This window comes from Cetorhinus maximus, unplaced genomic scaffold (assembly GCF_964194155.1).
Source record: "Cetorhinus maximus unplaced genomic scaffold, sCetMax3.hap1.1 HAP1_SCAFFOLD_964, whole genome shotgun sequence".
NCBI lineage: Eukaryota > Metazoa > Chordata > Chondrichthyes > Lamniformes > Cetorhinidae > Cetorhinus > Cetorhinus maximus.
In genome coordinates, this window is record NW_027596906.1 from 81,457 (window position 1) to 100,606 (window position 19,150).

At 51.0% G+C, this 19,150-nt stretch overlaps 1 protein-coding gene across 1 annotated transcript in view; it reads left to right on the top strand.

Moving 5' to 3' along the window:
- Positions 1–19,150, top strand: part of LOC144675346 (chondroitin sulfate synthase 2-like) — a 55,333-nt gene that overhangs the window by 22,194 nt on the left and 13,989 nt on the right. Inside the window, exon 3 of the mRNA XM_078536179.1 lies at positions 8,033–8,597. Within this exon, the coding sequence (XP_078392305.1) occupies positions 8,033–8,597 (565 nt within the window). The remainder of the gene's footprint in view (positions 1–8,032; positions 8,598–19,150) is intronic.

The following is a 19,150-nucleotide window of genomic DNA, read 5'->3' on the forward strand; positions in this document are numbered from 1 at the left end:
GTTTTGTAGACCGGTGGGTACCAATTTACCTACTCGTACCCGTTCTACTCTCTCAGAAACTAGAGAGCAACTTCTAAAACTACAATGTGCGTGATAAAAATGCAGGCACAGAATTGCAGTTGGGACAATGAGCTCACATCCAGGATCACACAGAAGATACATGACAACCAGCCAAGGTGACAAGGATTTGTTGGGAACCAAGGTCCTATAAAGTCACTACACATAAAGGCACAACGGTGAGGTGTAACTGAGGACAAATCAGATCCATTCCCGCTCCTCAACCACCGGTACGACCACACTGGTATTGTATCTCAGACAAGATCCCAAATGCAAACAGGAACAACATCCCAGAATGACAATCCCACAGATCATCGTGAGTGATTAAAGAAACCTCCAGACGTGGTTACCATTGCAGGACCTGGGCGTAGCAGCACATTACCCCGACACTTTACAGATTCACAAGGTGGAATAGTCCCAGTAGCCGCAATGGGGGTTTCTCACACCGTATCGTCCCAAACCCGCTGCATTAATTATTCATTCCCGGGAAACAGGCCGTTTCCATGGTGGGCAGGCTCTCAATCACCCACCACACCCTCACCTCGCCACTTCATCACTCCGGGCACCAGATTTAAATCCCAGCCACATACACACCTCTCAGAGCTTCCAGCCCAGGACCAGCTGCACGGGAGACATGGCCCCGAAAGGCAGGACGGCTGCAGCCCCCAGGTTTAATGATGTGTCTCTCGAGCGCCTTTTGGACACAGTGGAGGCTCACGTGATGTCCTCTACTCCCCGCTCTGGCCACAGGATGGGCAGCAACATCACCAATCCAGCACGGGGGGCGGGGGCAGCGGTGGTCAGTGCCAACACCCTGCAAAAGTGGACACTACCCAGTGCCACAAGAGGATGGTCGATCTCCTCTGTTCCGCCAGGGTAAGTCACTCTTCTCATCGCTCTCAACTCACACACTCACAAACCCATCCCACACCCACAGGGCCCTCACTCACTGCCAGTGCAAGGGACATCACCATCACTCTCTCACACTCACCGTCATTGTCCTCATCCTGTCCATGGGACCACTCACCACCCACACAGGCCAGGCACACTTATCATCTGGCCTGGCTGGTATCCTGCTTACACTCTCTCCATCTCTATCCATGCAGGACAAGCTGGCTCACAGCAACAGGGAGAGGTCACAGACCGATAGAGAAGGGACATACGGACTCAAAATGTCAACTCTGTTTCTCTCTCCATTGATGCTGCTGAACCTGATGAGTTTTACTCAGGATGTAGGAGTCGTGGACACTCCCTGGAAACCGTGCGCAGACCTGCAGGATGTGTTTGTGGTGGTCACACACCAGCTGCACATTCAGCGATTGGAATCCCTTGTGGGTGACACAGTTGACTGTGGGTAGCGATGGAGACCTGAGCACCACACGGCTGCTGTCGATTGTACCCTGTACCTGTGGGAATCCCGAGATCAGGGCGAATCCAATGGTCCTGGTATCCTGGCTGTCCCAGTCCCGGGCGAAATGCACAAAGTTGTTGCCACGGAGAAGATGCATCCGTGACCTCATGGATACATTTGTGGGTGGCAGATTGTGAAATCCCACCTGTGGAGACCTGAAAGGAGCCACTGGCACAGAAATTGAGCACCGTGGTCACTTTCACAGCCTCTGGCAGTGGATGCCCTCCATGACCCCTTGGCACCAAGTCCTGCAGTAAGTGGCAGATGTGAGTGACCAGGTCTCTAGACATGTGCAGTCTTCATCGATACTGGCTCCCGGTCATCTGCAGGAATGACAGGCAGCGTCTCTAGAGCCTGGGTCTGGCTGGGTGCCGGTTAACACTGGCTCTCTGTGGCCCTTCAGCAGGGTGTGCAGGAACCCCAGCCACCCCTTCTTCCTGTGGGTGTTGCTCATCTCTCTGCCCAGCCAAGAGTCTCCAGCGCTCTCTTCACCACCGTCTTCACCCGCTGTACACTGCGAGGCAGACAGCGAGTTCACCAGGCTCCATGCTCCTGATGTACTCCTCCTGCAGGATTAAAGAGAGAGACGTGTGGGTTAGCTTGGGTGTATGAAGAACCTGTCCTGGTTAAGCCTGAAGGCCCCTTAACACATCCCGGAGAGTGCTGACCACCACTGGGATGGCCAGAGTTTAGTGCCCTACATGGCTGCCCGAAACCCCACCCAACTCCGCCCCACTCTGCCCAACCGATTGGCAGCAGCTTTGCCCATTGGACTGCAGGCTGTGCTCTCAGCTCAGGCACAGGCATTCTCCTAACCCACACTGCAAGGCTGCACTGTTAGCTTGAACCATGGGAGAGACTGGTCCAAACCGGGATGCTGACATTGCAATGGGAGTGTGAGCACCTCGAGCAGTGACTGCTCCATGGCTCAGCTTTAGCAAGGAGATTGTACAATGTGTGTAGTCGCCTAACTGTTCTGCAGTCCACTAAAACACTCATTAGATTGCAGTCTGTGCCCAAGGGGGTGAAAAGCTCTGGAGCACTTGGTGTACTTTGATGCCTCTGTGTTGTTTGACTGGGCAGAGAAGCGATAGACCCAGCTCCACACATATCAATGTGGCTGTGCCTGAACTGTCTCAGCTACAGAGAAATGGTCACCTTATACAACGTGTCCCTGATGTGTGGCTGCTTCCCCCCCCCTGACCCCGCACATGCTTATTCACTGCCTTCAGCCGCAGGACAGCCCTTGCCCCCCTGCCAAAGTCACCTCAACCTTGAAATCCAACATGGGACCCTCACAAGCGGTCTGCAGCATTACTGTGCACTCACCTCCGAGTTCCCCTGGAAGTGCAGCCCGCCAAGTGCACACATGACATGCGCTGTTGTGAAACATGTCGGTGCAATCACACCGATCTGGGTGGACCATCCAGCCGGGGTGGGTCTGTGGTGGGGGGAGTGATTCCGGCGAGCTGGCCTTATAATGATATGCAGATGCTTTACAATGAGGTTCCCACATCTGTTGGTGGGAAATGTGGCCTGTCATTGATGGGCTGAGTGGATGATCGCAAACTGGTTTCACGATGTCATGAAACCAATTTTGACCTTCTCACTATATTGTCCAGTCACGCCGCTGAACACACCCGATGCCAACAGGCATGGATGATTCTGACCATGAACTGAAATCCAGATGATTGTTTTCACTTGTGGAACTTTTCCTCATGAAAGTGTTGGCTTCCTACGGTGTGAAAAGAAACCCAACACTGCATGTTGAAAACTTTATTCTCATTGCTATTTTAAAAGGTGGACTTTCATCTGAACAAAAAGATGGCTGCTACAAGCCATATGATCACAGGGTTGACCCTTTGTCCTTGGAGCTATTACAGGACTAACAAGAACAAACGAATTCCTCCCTCAGCCAGTGTATCTCTCAGCTCATTGCGCTGACTCCTTGTAGTCACAAAGCCAGGAGGACTCGTCGACCGGAATTCACTATGCCTGCACAGCTGCTAACAAACACATACCAGACCTGGGACTGTGCAGGTCCATTTCAAAAGGATGGCATTTGCACTTGATGAGCTCGCCCTTTAGCAGAGTCAGAGCGCCTGCTTAGACAATGGCTGCCTGACACCAGACTTTCAATATGGATGGTAATTCTTTCAACAACTAATGCCTGGAACATTATCAGTCCCGAAATCAAAGCTAGTTTCAGACATTGGATAAACGTGGTTTTGAAATCATTGTGCAGAAGGAAGGCCACATGATTCGAGTGATCATCCTGAAATCTCAAAATGCCTTTGAGAATTGAGAAATCCTGAGTCTGCTGTTTAACATCCAACTGGTCAACCCCCAAGAAGCAGAACGCCAGGCAGAACAAGAGCCTGCTCCTCGAAACCTGTCTCTGCTGGAAGATTTCTGACCATCAGCTGCAGACCTGACCCCGTACCCGCCTCACGTTGCACTATTAGTGCCAACTGTAATGGGGTTTGGACAAGTCCGGCCTTCAGCCAGATCAACTGGAAACCCTACATGAAATAATTCCTCAGTGAACTCTGACTCTGGCACACACGTCAACTGATATTTCTGTTGTTCTTGGACTGTTAATATCTATAGTTGTATAACTTGTGTGTGTGTTTGCTAGTGAGAACACTAAAATAATCCAAAACAGCACAGAAAGTGGTGAGAGGAAATCAGTGCAGTTAGCAGCTCTGCCGCCTGTTCAGAACAACAGGACAAACGACCTGTGGTCTCAACACAAGCCCTATCCTCTGGTGAAGCTGTGAACACACAGCAGAAACTGAGAACCTTGGAGAACTGATTCCCAATAGAATTTCAGATCTAAATAGCATCTCTTCACCGTCAAACCACTTCACACAAAATGGAGACATTGTCAGACATGGAGGCAGTGGCTTTAGTTTGTGATTGATACAGGGCTATGGGGAGAGAGCGGGGCAGTGGGATTAGTTTGGGGATTGATACAGGGCTATGGGGAGTGAGCGGGGCAGTGGGATTAGTTTGCGGATTGATACAGGGCTATGGGGAGAGAATGGGGCAGTGGGATTAGTTTGGGGATTGATACAGGGCTATGGGAGAGAGTGGGGCAGTGGGATTAGTTTGCAGATTGATACAGGGCTATGGGGAGAGAGCGGGGCATGGGATTAGTTTGGGGATTGATACTGGGCTATGGGGAGAGAGTGGGGCAGTGGGATTAGTTTGGGATTGATACTGGGCTATGGGGAGAGAGCGGGGCAGTGGGATTAGTTTGGGATTGATACTGGGCTATGGGGAGGGAGTGGGGCAGTGGGATTAGTTTGGGATTGATACAGGGCTATGGGGAGAGTGCGGGACAGTGGGATTAGTTTGGGGATTGATACTGGGCTATGGGGAGGGAGTGGGGCAGTGGGATTAGTTTGGGATTGATACTGGGCTATGGGGAGAGAGCGGGGCAGTGGGATTAGTTTGGGATTGATACAGGGCTATGGGGAGAGAGCGGGGCAGTGGGATTAGTTTGGGGATTGATACAGGGCTATGGGGAGAGAGCGGGGCAGTGGGATTAGTTTGGGGATTGATACAGGGCTATGGGGAGAGAGCGGGGCAGTGGGATTTTGTTTGGGGATTGATACTGGGCTATGCGACAGAGTGGGGCAGTGGGATTAGTTTGGGATTGATACAGGGCTATGGGGAGAGAGTGGGCAGTGGGATTAGTTTGGGATTGATACTGGGCTATTCAAGCCCTCAATGTTTTGCCCAGTTCAGCCAATTCTAAAGCTCTCTGACCCTGAGTGAGCACCCATCCTTGGCAAAGAGTCCATTTCACCCACACAAATAACTCCACTGCTCCCCCACTCACCCACCACCCCAACCAGCACCCTACCTTGGTTAACTGCCCTGCCAGGATTGGCTCTCTGGGCATTTGTGGTACGTGTGTTTTAGTGAAAGTTCCCTGAGCTAACTATTTGATCTTGGCCCCAGAATGTTTTGCTGGATTGTGTAAATTGCTGGCCTGTTTCTGAGCATGATTGGGAATGATTTGCAGAATGTACCAGAGATTTCCATGTTGCTGCGTGGGGAATCTTGTGGGCCAATTCTACCCAACTGCTGCCCAGGCACGATGCCAGGACTCACTAACTAATTCCTGTTCACATCCTGTCTCCAGACTCCTGCAGCATTTTAATCCTGGTAACCAGGACACCACGCCAAACTACCTGATCACCTGACACCATTCCCCTCACCCCACCATCTCTGAGTGTTTGATGGGGACATTGTGGAGGGAGCTTTACTCTGTATCTAACCCCGTGCTGTACCTGTCCTGGGAGTGTTTGATGGGGACAGTGTGGAGGGAGCTTTACTCTGTATCTAACCCCGTGCTGTACCTGTCCTGGGAATGTTTGATGGGGACGGTGTAGAGGGAGCTTTACTCTGTATCTAACCCCGTGCTGTACCTGTCCTGGGAATGTTTGATGGGGACGGTGTAGAGGGAGCTTTACTCTGTATCTAACCCCGTGTTGTACCTGTCCTGGGAATGTTTGATGGGGACGGTGTAGAGGGAGCTTTACTCTGTATCTAACCCCGTGTTGTACCTGTCCTGGGAATGTTTGATGGGGACGGTGTAGAGGGAGCTTTACTCTGTATCTAACCCCGTGCTGTACCTGTCCTGGGAATGTTTGATGGGGACAGTGTAGAGGGAGCTTTACTCTGTATCTAACCCCGTGCTGTACCTGTCCTGGGAGTGTTTGATGGGGACAGTGTAGAGGGAGCTTTACTCTGTATCTAACCCCGTGCTGTACCTGTCCTGGGAGTGTTTGATGGGGACAGTGTAGAGGGAGCTTTACTCTGTATCTAACCCCGTGCTGTACCTGTCCTGGGAGTGTTTGATGGGGACAGTGTAGAGGGAGCTTTACTCTGTATCTAACCCCGTGCTGTACCTGTCCTGGGAATGTTTGATGGAGACAGTGTAGAGGGAGCTTTACTCTGTATCTAACCCTGTGCTGTACCTGTCCTGGGAATGTTTGATGGGGACGGTGTAGAGGGAGCTTTACTCTGTATCTAACCCCATGCTGTACCTGTCCTGGGAGTGTTTGATGGGGACGGTGTAGAGGGAGTTTACTCTGTATCTAACCCCGTGCTGTACCTGTCCTGGGAGTGTTTGATGGGGACAGTGTGGAGGGAGCTTTACTTTGTATCTAACCCGTGCTGTACCTGTCCTGGGAATGTTTGATGGGGACGGTGTAGAGGGAGCTTTACTCTGTATCTAACCCCGTGCTGTACCTGTCCTGGGAGTGTTTGATTGGGACAGTGTAGAGGGAGCTTTACTCTGTATCTAACCCCGTGCTGTACCTGTCCTGGGAGTGTTTGATGGGGACAGTGCAGAGAGAGCTTTACTCTGTATCTAACCCCGTGCTGTACCTGTCCTGGGAGTGTTTGATGGGGACAGTGTAGAGGGAGCTTTACTTTGTATCTAACCCGTGCTGTACCTGTCCTGGGAGTGTTTGATGGGGACAGTGTAGAGGGAGCTTTACTTTGTATCTAACCCGTGCTGTACCTGTCCTGGGAGTGTTTGATGGGGACAGTGTAGAGGGAGCTTTACTCTGTATCTAACCCCGTGCTGTACCTGTCCTGGGAGTGTTTGATGGGGACAGTGTAGAGGGAGCTTTACTCTGTATCTAACCCCGTGCTGTACCTGTCCTGGGAGTGTTTGATGGGGACAGTGTGGAGGGAGCTTTACTTTGTATCTAACCCGTGCTGTACCTGCTATTGGATTATCCTAAACTCTGTTCCCTAGATAGGCACTCCATCCCTCTCCCTGCCAATAGTCTGAGATTAAGTCAGTTTATTCAGAACTTTGGTGTCGCGTTTGTCCCTCTGATGAGCTCTCGATCTGATATCCAGGCCATCCCTAAACCCGCCTATTTCTAATTCCGTAGCATTGTCCAACCAAACTCTGTCTCAGCTGATCTGCTTCTGAAACCCTCACCATGCCGTCACTGCCTCTCAATGTGACTATTCTAATGGACTCCCAGCTGCTCTCCTACATTCCACACTCCATAAACTTGAGCTCATCCCAAACTCTGCTGCCCTTAACTCACACCGCGCCCTGTTTCCCTATCACCCCCGTGCTCACTGACCCAGCCAAGCAGCACCTCCATTTTCAAATTCTCATCCTTGTTTTCAATCCCTCCTTGGTCTCGCCCCCCCTCCCTATCCCTGTAATCTCCTCCAGCCCCACAACTCTCCGAGATATCTGCACTCCTCTAATTCTGGCCTCTTGTGCACTCACAGTTAGAATCACTCCACCATTGGTGGCCGTGCCTTCAGCTGCCTGGGCCCTGAGCTCTGGGATTCCCTCCCCTCCGCCTCTCTACCTCACTCTCCTCCCTTAAGATGCTCCTTAAAACCCACCTCATTGACCAAGCTTTTGGTCACCTGACTAATATCTCACTAAGTGGCTTGTATCGTATTTTGTTTTATAATATTCCCCTGTAGTGCCTTGGGAATGTTGCATCCCATTAGAGGTGCTAAATCAATGTAAGTTGTTGTTGTTTGATGTTCCCTTTCGTTTCGCTTTAGATCACGTTACATCAGCACTGAGCTGGGGATCCGAGAGGGTTTGTTTGTAGCTGTCCTGACATCGAAAACCACTCTCAACACCCTGGCGGTGGCTGTGAACCATACAATTGGCCATCACATTGACAAGGTCCTGTACTTCACTGGGACCAGGAGCCGGAAAATTCCACACGGAATGTACATCGTAACCCACGGTGATGAGCGGCCCATCTGGAACATGTACCAGACGGTCAAGTACATTTTTGAACATTACAGCGGTGAGTATGACTGGTTCTACTTCATTCAGGACAACTCATACACTGAGAGCGATCGCATCAAGGGGCTGGTCAACCACCTGAGCATCAACACTGACCTGTACATGGGGCGTCCCGAGGAATTCATCGGCGGCGAGACAGAGGGCCGTTACTGCCATGGGGGATTTGGATACCTGCTCTCCCGGAGCCTCATGATCAAGTTGCAGCCACACCTGGAGAGCTGTCGGAATGACATCCTGAGTGCGAGGCCTGATGAGTGGCTGGGCCGATGTATCATTGATTATGTGTCAGTGAGCTGTGTCAGTCAGTATGAGGTGGGTGTAAATCACTGGCAGCTTTAACACCCACATTTCAAACTTGCATTCACCCTCAGCCTGTGGCGCAATGAGTTTGGGAGTGAATCATTCTGGAATCTGTGAGTCCTCAGCAACGGGGTGTGGGGAGGTGAGAGGGAGGAGACAGTATTAATACCCCCCCCGCCGCCAGCCATTGCTGGTGCCCCCTCTCTGCCCTGCTCCCACTGAGTGGGTATCTGCCTGTACCATGGCCAGCGAACTGGCTCCTGAGCTGCAGCAGTGGGCATGCTATCCAGATGCTATCCAGCTGTGCTCTGGCTCACCCTGGCATTGAGCACACTGGTCACAGCCACACCAGAGAAAATAGAATAAACAGTTTAATATTCACCCCACAATATCTAAAATACAACACCAGGGATGAGGAACTTCAATTCGAGAGACTGGAATCACATAATCACATCATCCTTACAGCGCAGACAGGGGCTATTCCACCCATCGAGTCTGCACTGAATCTCTGAAAGAACATTCCACCTGGTCCCAATCCCCTGCCTTATCCCTGTGACCTTGCACATTCTCTCTGACTTGGAGGGGAACTTCCAGGTGGTGGTGTTCTCATCTACCTGCTGCCCTTGTCCTTCTAGATGGTAGTGGTTGTGGGTTTGGAAGGTGCTGTCTAAGGAGCCTTGGTGAGTTTCTGCAGCGCATCTTGTAGATGGTACACACACTGCTGCTACTGTGCGTCGGTGGTGGAGGGAGTGAATGTTTGTGGATGTGGTGCCAATCAAGCGGCTGCTTTGTCCTGAATGGTTTTAAGCTTCTTGAGTGTTGTAGGAGCTGCACTCATCCAGGCAAGTGGGGAGTATTCCATTTTGGGGAGTCAGAAGGTGAGTTACTTGCCACTGGATTCCTAGCCTCTGACCTGCTCTTGCAGCCACAGTATTTATATGGCTAGTCCAGTTCAGTTTCTGGTCAATGGTAACCCCCGGGAAGTTGATAGTGGGGTAAAAGCAAAATACTGCGGATGCTGGAAATCTGAAACAAAAACAAAAATTGCTGGAAAAGCTCAGCAGGTCTGACAGCAACTGCGGAGAGGGAGACAGAGATAACATTTAAAGTCCATGTGACTTCTTCAGAACTAAAGAGAAATAGAAATGTGATGAAATATAAGTTGTTTAAGGTGGGGTGGGATAGGTGGAGCTGGATAGAGGGCCAGTGATAGGTGGAGGCAAAGGAGGGATTGCCAAAGATTACAAGCCTACCGACTCCCACAGCTACCTCGACTACAGCTCCTCACACCCCGCTTCCTGTGAGGACTCTATCCCATTCTCTCAGTTCCTTCGCCTCCGTCGCATCTGTTCTGATGACACTACCTTCAAAAACAGTTCCTCTGACATGTCCTCCTTCTTCCTTAACCGAGGTTTTCCACCCACGGTCGTTGACAGGGCCCTCAACCGTGTCCGGCCCATCTCCCGCGCATCCACCCTCACACCTTCCTCTCCCTCCCAGAAACATGATAGGGTCCCCCTTGTCCTCACTTATCACCCCACCAGCCTCCGCATTCAAAGGATCATCCTCCGCCATTTCCCCCAACTCCAGCATGATGCCACCACCAAACACATCTTCCCTTCACACCCCCGGCGGCATTCCGTAGGGATCGTTCCCTCCGGGACATCCTAGTCCACTCCTCCATCACCCCCTACACCTCAACCCCCTCCCACGGCATCTTCCCCATGCAACCACAGAAGGTGCAACACCTGCCCCTTTACTTCCTCTCTCCTCACCGTCCAAGGGCCCAAACACTCCTTTCAAGTGAAGCAGCATTTCACTTGCATTTCCCCTAACTTAGTCTACTGCATTCACTGCTCCCAATGCGGTTTCCTCTACATTGGAGAGACCAAACGCAGACTGGGCGACCGCTTTGCGGAACACCTTCGGTCTGTCCGCAAGCATTACCCAGACCTCCCTGTCGCTTGCCATTTCAACACATCACCCTGCTCTCATGCCCACATGTCCGTCCTTGGCCTGCTGCATTGTTCCAGTGAAGCTCAACGCAAACTGGAGGGACAGCACCTCATCTTCCGACTAGGCACTTTACAGCCTTCCGGACTTAATATTGAGTTCAACAACTTCAGACCATGAACTCTCTCTTCCATCCTCACCGCCTTTTTATCCCCTTTTTACAATATTCAGTTTCATTTTTAAATTGTTATTTTTTTTTTATTTTAATTTTTTATCCACTTAATCTGAATTTTATTTAATTTCATTTTTATTTATTGTTTTATCCCTACCTTTTATCCTATTTTCAATCTTTTTTCCCACCACTGTCCCCTCCCACCACCCCACCCTCACTAGGGTCGTCTGTCACTTGTTCATGTTGTTCTTTCCAGAGTGCTTACCCTTATCCTGCTATTATCACATTCTGCTCTCCGACCTTAATGCCACCATAAGCTCTTTTAGTCAGTATCACTATTATTAACACCCCTTTGTCCTTTTGTTCATGACATCTCTGGCAATCTCTCCTTTGCCTATCACTGGCCTTCTATCCAGCTTCACCTGCCCCACCCCCTTAAACAGCATAAATTTAATCACATTTTTATTTCTCTTTAGCTCTGAAGAAGTCATATGGACTCAAAATGTTAACTCTGTCTTTCTCTCCACAGATGCTGTCAGACCTGCTGAGTGTTTCCAGCATTTTCTGCTTTTTTGGCATAGACAGAAGATTGGCTGGCTAACAGGAAACAGAGAGTGGGCATAAATGGGTCTTTTTCTGGTTGGCAAGATGTAATGAGTGGTGTGCCACAGGGATCAGCGCTGGGACCTCAACTTTTTACAATTTATATATTTTTATATTCATTCACGGGATCTGGGCTTCGCTGGCTGGGCCAGTATTTATTGCCCATCTCTAATTGCCCTTGAGAAGGTGGTGGTGAGCTGCCTTCTTGAACTGCTGCAGTCCATTCGGTGTAGGCACACTCACAGTGCTGTTAGGGAGGGAGCTCTGGGTTTTGACCCAGTAACAGTGAAGGAACAGCGATATATTTCCAAGTCAGGGTGGTGAGTGACTTGGAGGGGAACTTTCAGACACCCTGGTCCACTCCTCCATCACCCCCTACAACTCAACCCCCTCCCACGGCACCTTCCCACGCAACCGCAGAAGGTGCAACACCTGCCCCTTTACTTCCCCTCTCCTCACCATCCAAGAGCCCAAACACTCCTTTCAAGTGAAGCAGCATTTCACTTGCACTTCCCTCAATTTAGTCTACTGCATTCGCTGCTTCCAATGCGGTTTCCTCTACATTGGAGAGACCAAACGCAGACTGGGTGACCGCTTTGCAGAACACCTTCGGTCTGTCCGCAAGCATTACCCAGACCTCCCTGTCGCTTGCCATTTCAACACTCCACCCTGCTCTCATGCCCACATGTCTGTCCTTGGCCTGCTGCATTGTTCCAGTGAAGCTCAACGCAAACTGGAGGAACAGCACCTCATCTTCCGACTCGGCACTTTACAGCCTTCCGGACTGAATATTGAGTTCAACAACTTTAGATCTTGAACTCCCTCCTCCATCCTCACCCCTTTTTAATCCCCTTTTTTCTAATAATTATTATACATTTTTAGATATATTTTTTTCTTTTCCCAGCTATTTCTATTATTATTTTTAAATGTATTTCCATCCATTGTTTTATCTCCACCTTTTAGCCTATTTCGATCCCTTCTCCCCACCCCACCCCCACTAGGGCTATCTGTCACTGGCTCCTCCTGCTTTCTACCCTTAATGTCCCCATTAGCACCTCCTTTAGCTAATATCACCACCGTCAACACCCCTTTGTCCTTTTTTCTATAACATCTTTGGTAATCTCTCCTTTGCCTCCACCTATCACTGGCCTCTATCCAGCTCCACCTGTCCCACCCCACCTTAAACAACTTATATTTCACCACATTTCTATTTTTCTTTAGTTCTGATGAAGAGTCATACGGACTCGAAATGTTAACTCTGTCTTTCTCTCCACAGATGCTGTCAGACCTGCTGAGTTTTCCCAGCAACTTTTGTTTTTGATGTTGATAGTGGGGGATTCAGTGATGGTAATGCCATTGAACATCATGGGGTGATGGTTAGATTCTCCCTTGTTGGAGATGGGCATTGCCTGGCACTTGTGTGGCGTGAATGTTACTTGCCACTTGTCAGCCCAAAGCCTGAAAGGGTGGAAACAGATTCAACAATAACTTTCAAAAGGAAATTGGAGAAATACTCAATGAGGACATTTTGCAGGGGCTCTGAGGAAAAAGCAGGGGCAGTGGGACTAATTGGATAGCTCTTTTAAAGAGCTAGCACAGACACGATGGGCTGAATGGCCTCCTCTTCTGTCTGATATGATATTGTGAATTTTTTTGTGCCAATTAATAAGGAATTGAGCTTCATGGTGCAGGCCAGAGTGCAGAGGCAGCTCAAGCTCCATGTGGAGTTTGGGATATTGTCGGGAGCAGTGAATCAGGGTCCAGACTGGGATTGTACTATGTGTGGGCTCCTGATCACGTGGTTTGAAATTGGGCTAATCCTGGAGAGTCAGGAGCAGCCTGGTTTCTCTTGGACTGCAGGCCGACTGTGAACAGGAAAGGCATCGCTTCAGAAACAGTCAAACAGAGCAGCCTCTGTTACAGCTTAGCTCCCAGGTCCCCGGCACAGAGACTGGAATCATTCTCAGCCTGAAACCCATTCACCGGCCTGTCCCTGTGTGGAACAGAACCTCTGACACTTCCCACTTTCCCTCGAGTGTCTCCAGCACAAACCTCTCTCTCTCTCTCTCTCTCTCTCAGTCTCCCTGCCTGCTCCTCCTGACGGCTGCCAAGAATTCCAAGTACCAAACTGTCTGGAGAGGTCCTCGCTGTTGGCACGGAGAGCAGGGGAACCGAGTTATCCACACATCCTGGGGGCAGATCCTGCAGCTCAGTAACTGTGGAGAAAAGGCTTGGATGAAGCCATGTGTGTGTGTGCGCGATCCCAATAACCCTTACACAGCCTCACCTACTGTCACTCCCTCCCTCCCTCCCTCACCCCCCTCAAACTCTGTCACTCCCTCCCTCCCTCCCCTCAAACTCTGTCACTCCCTCCCTCCCTCCCTCACCTCCCTCAAACTCTGTCACTCCCTCCCTCGCTCACTCCCCTCAAACTCTGCAACTCTTACCCTCCCTCCCTCCCCTCAAACTCTGTCACTCCCTCCCTCCCTCACCCCCCTCAAACTCTGCAACTCTTACCCTCCCTCCCTCCCCTCAAACTCTGCAACTCTTACCCTCCCTCACTCCCCTCAAACTCTACAACGCTTACCCTCCCCCATTCCCCTCAAACTCTGTCACTCCCTCCCTTATTCCCCTCAAACTCTGTCACTCCCTCCCTCCCTCCCCTCAAACTCTGCAACTCTTACCCTCCCTCATTCCCCTCAAACTCTGTAACTCTTACCCTCCCTCATTCCCCTCAAACTCTGCAACTCTTACCCTCCCTCACCCCCCTCAAACTCTGCAACTCTTACCCTCCCTCACCCCCCTCAAACTCTGCAACTCTTACCCTCCCTCATTCCCCTCAAACTCTGCAACTCTTCCTCTCCCTCATTCCCCTCAAACTCTGCAACTCTTACCCTCCCTCACTCCCCTCAAACTCTGTCACTCCCTCCCTCATTCCCCTCAAACTCTGCAACTCTTCCCCTTCCTCATTCCCCTCAAACTCTGCAACTCTTACCCTCCCTCATTCCCCTCAAACTCTGCAACTCTTCCCCTTCCTCATTCCCCTCAAACTCTGCAACTCTTCCTCTCCCTCATTTCCCTCAAAATCTGTGACTCTTCCCCTCATTCCCCTCAAACTCTGCGACTCTCCCCCTCATTTCCCTCAAACTCTGCGTCCCTTCCCCATTTTCCTCAAACTCTTTGACTCTCCCCCCTCATTTCCCTCAAACTCTGCGTCCCTTCTCCCTCATTCCCCTCAAACTCTGCGTCCCTTCTCCCTTATTCCCCTCAAACTCTGCGACTCCCCCTCATTCCCCTCAAACTCTTTGGCTCTCCCCCCTCATTCCCCTCAAACTCTTCTCTCCCCCTCATTCCCCTCAAACTCTTTGACTCTCCCCCTCATTCCCCTCAAACTCTGCATCCCTTCCTCCTCATTCCCCTCAAACTCTGCGACTATTCCCCCTCATTTCCCTCAAACTCTGCATCCCTTCCTCCTCATTCCCCTCAAACTCTGCGACTATTCCCCCTCATTCCCCTCAAACTCTGCATCCCTACCCCCTCATTTCCCTCAAACTCTGCATCCCTTCCCCCTCATTCCCCTCAAATTCTGCAACTCTCCCCCTCATTCCCCTCAAACTCTGCAACTTTCCCCCTCATTCCCCTCAAACTCTGCAACTCTCCCCCTCATTTCCCTCAAACTCTGCGTCCCTTTCCCCTCATTTCCCTCAAACTCTGCGTCCCTTCCCCCTCATTTCCCTCAAACTCTGCGTCCCTTACCCCTCATTCTCCTCAAACTCTTTGACCCTCACTCCCCTCAAACTCTGCATTCCTCTCCCTCATTCCCCTCAAACTCTGCGTTCCTCTCCCTCATTTCCCTCAAACTCTGCGACTCTTCCCCTTATTTCCCTCAAACTCTGCGACTCTTCCCCTCATTCCCCTCAAACTCTGTGACTATTCCCCTCTCTCACTCCCCTCAAACTTTAGACTCCTCCCCCTCCCTCACACTCCTCGAACTGTGAGACTCCTCCCCCTCTGTCCGATCTCCTTTTCCTCCTGCAGTTCACCGGCTTGTTGTTGAAGTGTTTGTTGGACCCCCCTCCCTCTGACAGTCCGATGATGTTAAATGTGCACAAAGCCCACAGTCTGACTGTACAAAGTCAATTTACCCTACGCACTACCCACTGGAACCTGTCGCACACTCACACACCCTTCAAACCTCTCACCGTGTATTTATTTGTGTGTTTCTGTGTAAACAGGAAGTGAGTTGAGAACGTTGGGGAGAGTAGACCATCATCGCAGAGTAAGCAGAGTTTTGGGATTGAGTTGTTATTGTAACCAGCATCCTACACGGACGCCAAGTGCTTTTGGCAGTCAGCTGCTATTTGCTGAACTCGCTCGTGTTAAACACGTTTCTCTGTAAGGAAATGGTTTTCTCGAACAGTGAACCAATTAATGCTTTGATAGAGAGGAGCTTTGCTCCATGAGGGATTGCTTGGCTGTATTTTAATGCTGGTGCAGGGGGTGAGGTCAAAAGAACTTTATTGTGGAGATTTTCTCAAAGCTGAGAGGAGCAGAGAGGTGTAGACATTCAGGTACAAAAATCACTCAACGCCAGTGAACAGGTGCAACCTTTACCCCAGGGGCTGGAATACAAAGGGGAGGAGGTGAGATTACAGTTATATAAAGCTCTGCTCAGACCCCATCTGGAGTAACTGGGTTCAGTTCTGGGCCCCACACCTCAGGAAGGAGTGTTGGCCTTGGAGGGGGTACAGCACAGATTCACCAGCATGGTCCCAGGGTGGAAAGGGTTAAATTACGAGGACAGGTTGCACAGACTCGGTTTGTATTTCCTCGAGTAAAGGAGATTAAGGGGAGATCTAATCGAGGGGTTTAAAATCATTAAAGGATTCGATAGGGTTGATAGAGAGAGACTATTTCCTCTGGTCGGGTTGGGGTGGGCTGGGGTGGGGTACATGGGGAGCCCAGGACAAGGGGGCAGGACCTTCAGATTCGAGCCAGGCCGTTCAGGGTGATGTCAGGAAGCACTTCCTCACACAGAGGGCAGTGGGAATCTGGAACTCCCTCCCCCAGCAAAACAGCCGTTGGGGTGGGGGTCAATTAGAAATGTCTAAACTGAGCTGGATATATTTTTGTTGGTATTAAGGATTAGGTTACCAAGGTGGGTGAGGAAGTTAAGATACAAATCTCACAGCTGTGGTTGGAGCAATCTGGAAGAGCTGAATGTCCTCCTCTTGTTCCTAAAGCAGAGAAACAAAGAAGTGGGTTATCATAGAGTGGTTGCACAACAGAAGCAGGCCATTCCTCCCATCGTGTCTGAACTGACCCTCTGAAGGAACAATTCACCTTGTGCCACTCCCTTGTATTCTCCCTGTGGCCCTCCACATTTTTCCTTTTAAGGTGATGATCTAATTCCCTCTTGAAAGCCTTGATTGAACCTGCCTCCACCACACTCTCAGGCTGTGCATTCCAGGTCCTAACCACTCACTGCATGAAAAAGTTTTTCCTCATGTCTCTATTGCATCTTTTACCAATTATCTTAAATCTGTGGTGTCTGGTTCTCGATCCTTCCACCAATGGGAACAGTTTCTCCCTATCCACTCTGTCCAGGCCTCTTTTTTTGATTCCTTTTAAACTCCTCTCAACATTCTCTTCGAAGAGCACAGACCCAGTTTCTCCAATCTATCTACATAACTGAAGTTCCTCCTCCCTGGAACCATGCTTGTGAGTATATTCTGCACTCTTTCGAATGCCTCCACATCCTTCCTAAAACATGGAGCCTGGAACTGGGCACAATGCTCCAGCTGAGACTGAATCAGCCTTTTATAAAGATCCAGCATAACCTCCTTGTCTTTGAATAACAAAAACAGAAAATGCTAGAAAAAACTCAGCAGGTCTGGCAACACCTGAGGAGAGAGGAACAGAGTTCAGTTCCAAAGGAGAGTCACATTGGGTTCAAAGCGTTAACTCTTGGCGGAATTGTCCCAGATTTGCACTGAGTGCGGTGGTGAGCAGGTAAAACGATGTTTTACCCCCCGGCCGCAATGGGGGTTTCTCACACCGTATCGTCCCAAACCCGCTGCATTAATTATTCATTCCCGGGAAACAGGCCGTTTCCATGGTGGGCAGGCTCTCATTTACCCACCACCCCCTCACCTCGCCACTTCATCACTCCGGGCACCAGATTTAAATCCCAGCCACATACACACCTCTCAGAGCTTCCAGCCCAGGACCAGCTGCACGGGAGACATGGCCCCGAAAGGCAGGACGGCTGCTGCCCCCAGGTTCAATGACGCGTCTCTCGAGCGCCTTTTGGACACAGTGGAGGCTCACGTGATGTCCTCTACTCCCCGCTCTGGCCACAGGATGGGCAGCAACATCACCAATCCAGCACGGGGGGCGGGGGCAGCGGTGGTCAGTGCCAACACCCTGCAAAAGTGGACACTACCCAGTGCCACAAGAGGATGGTCGATCTCCTCCATTCCCCAGGGTAAGTCACTCTTCTCATCGCTCTCAACTCACACACTCACAAACCCATCCCACACCCACAGGGCCCTCACTCACTGCCAGTGCAAGGGACATCACCATCACTCTCTCACACTCACCGTCATTGTCCTCATCCTGTCCATGGGACCACTCACCACCCACACAGGCCAGGCACACTTATCATCTGGCCTGGCTGGTATCCTGCTTACACTCTCTCCATCTCTATCCATGCAGGACAAGCTGGCTCACAGCAACAGGGAGAGGTCACAGACCGATAGAGAAGTGCCTGAAATCAAGGTCCTCACAGACTTTGGAAACAGAGCCATCCAGCTGGCCGGCGATGACCGGGACCGGTCCTGTGCTGACGGTGAGGTCAGTGCTGCTCTACCAATGAGGGCCCAGCAGTGCAACATCCATCAGATAACCAGGCTGTGAGTGATGTGTCCTGTTTCACAGGCCACTGCCAGGCTCTCATTATCTCCCCTTGCTTTCCCAGGCACATCTGGGAAACAGCTGGCAGAGTCCATGGCCCAGGGCCTCCAATCAAGCCCCGAGGGAAGTTCAGAAGAGGAATCTAAAGGCGCCCTCCCTAAAGTCCCATCACAGCCTCACCCACACCCTCCACCAGCGCAGAGACACACACCTCAGTGGGACCCAGCTTTAGAGTAGCCTCAGGATCACAATCTGGTGAGCACATCGCACTGTCTGATCTACAGCAGGCAGAGGCAGGGACTTCCCAGGTCCCCGGCACTCGGAGGGTTGCTGGAGACCAGAGCGTTGCTGAGTCCGAGTCAGATGATGAGCCTCTGGACTCGGTCATGTCACAGTTGCTGGAGCTGCAAAGACAAGTTCAGGAACATCTGGAAGGGATGTCTGCTGCACTCCTCAGATTGCAAAGCACGATGGAGAAGTCTGTCCATCTTCAGGCTGAGGTGATAGCTTCAGCATTGCCAACGCACCGAGGTCAACACTGGCAGGATGGCGGCCGCTATGGAGACCTTGGTCCAGGACGTTGCTCCTGCACTGCTGCACAGGCTTAACTCCTTCACTGACGCCATAGTTGGTCCCCAACAGTGTGTACATGAGAGAGGTGTGGGGCAACTCAATCTCACTTCAGCTACCCCTTCTCCTCAAGGAGTCAGCCTGGGGCCCTCGGGCACCCACAGGGAGGAGGGTCAGCAGTTGCACATTCTGGGCCCATCCATCCAGGTGATTCTGGGAGTGTCCGGCCCATCCAAATCCCCTCTTCCTGAGACCTCAGCAGATCCAGCTCCACAGGCCAAGGAGGGTGTCACTGCCGCACAGCAGGACCCTGAAAGCAGGCCAAGGCCCTCCCAGTCTCAGCCCTCCAGAG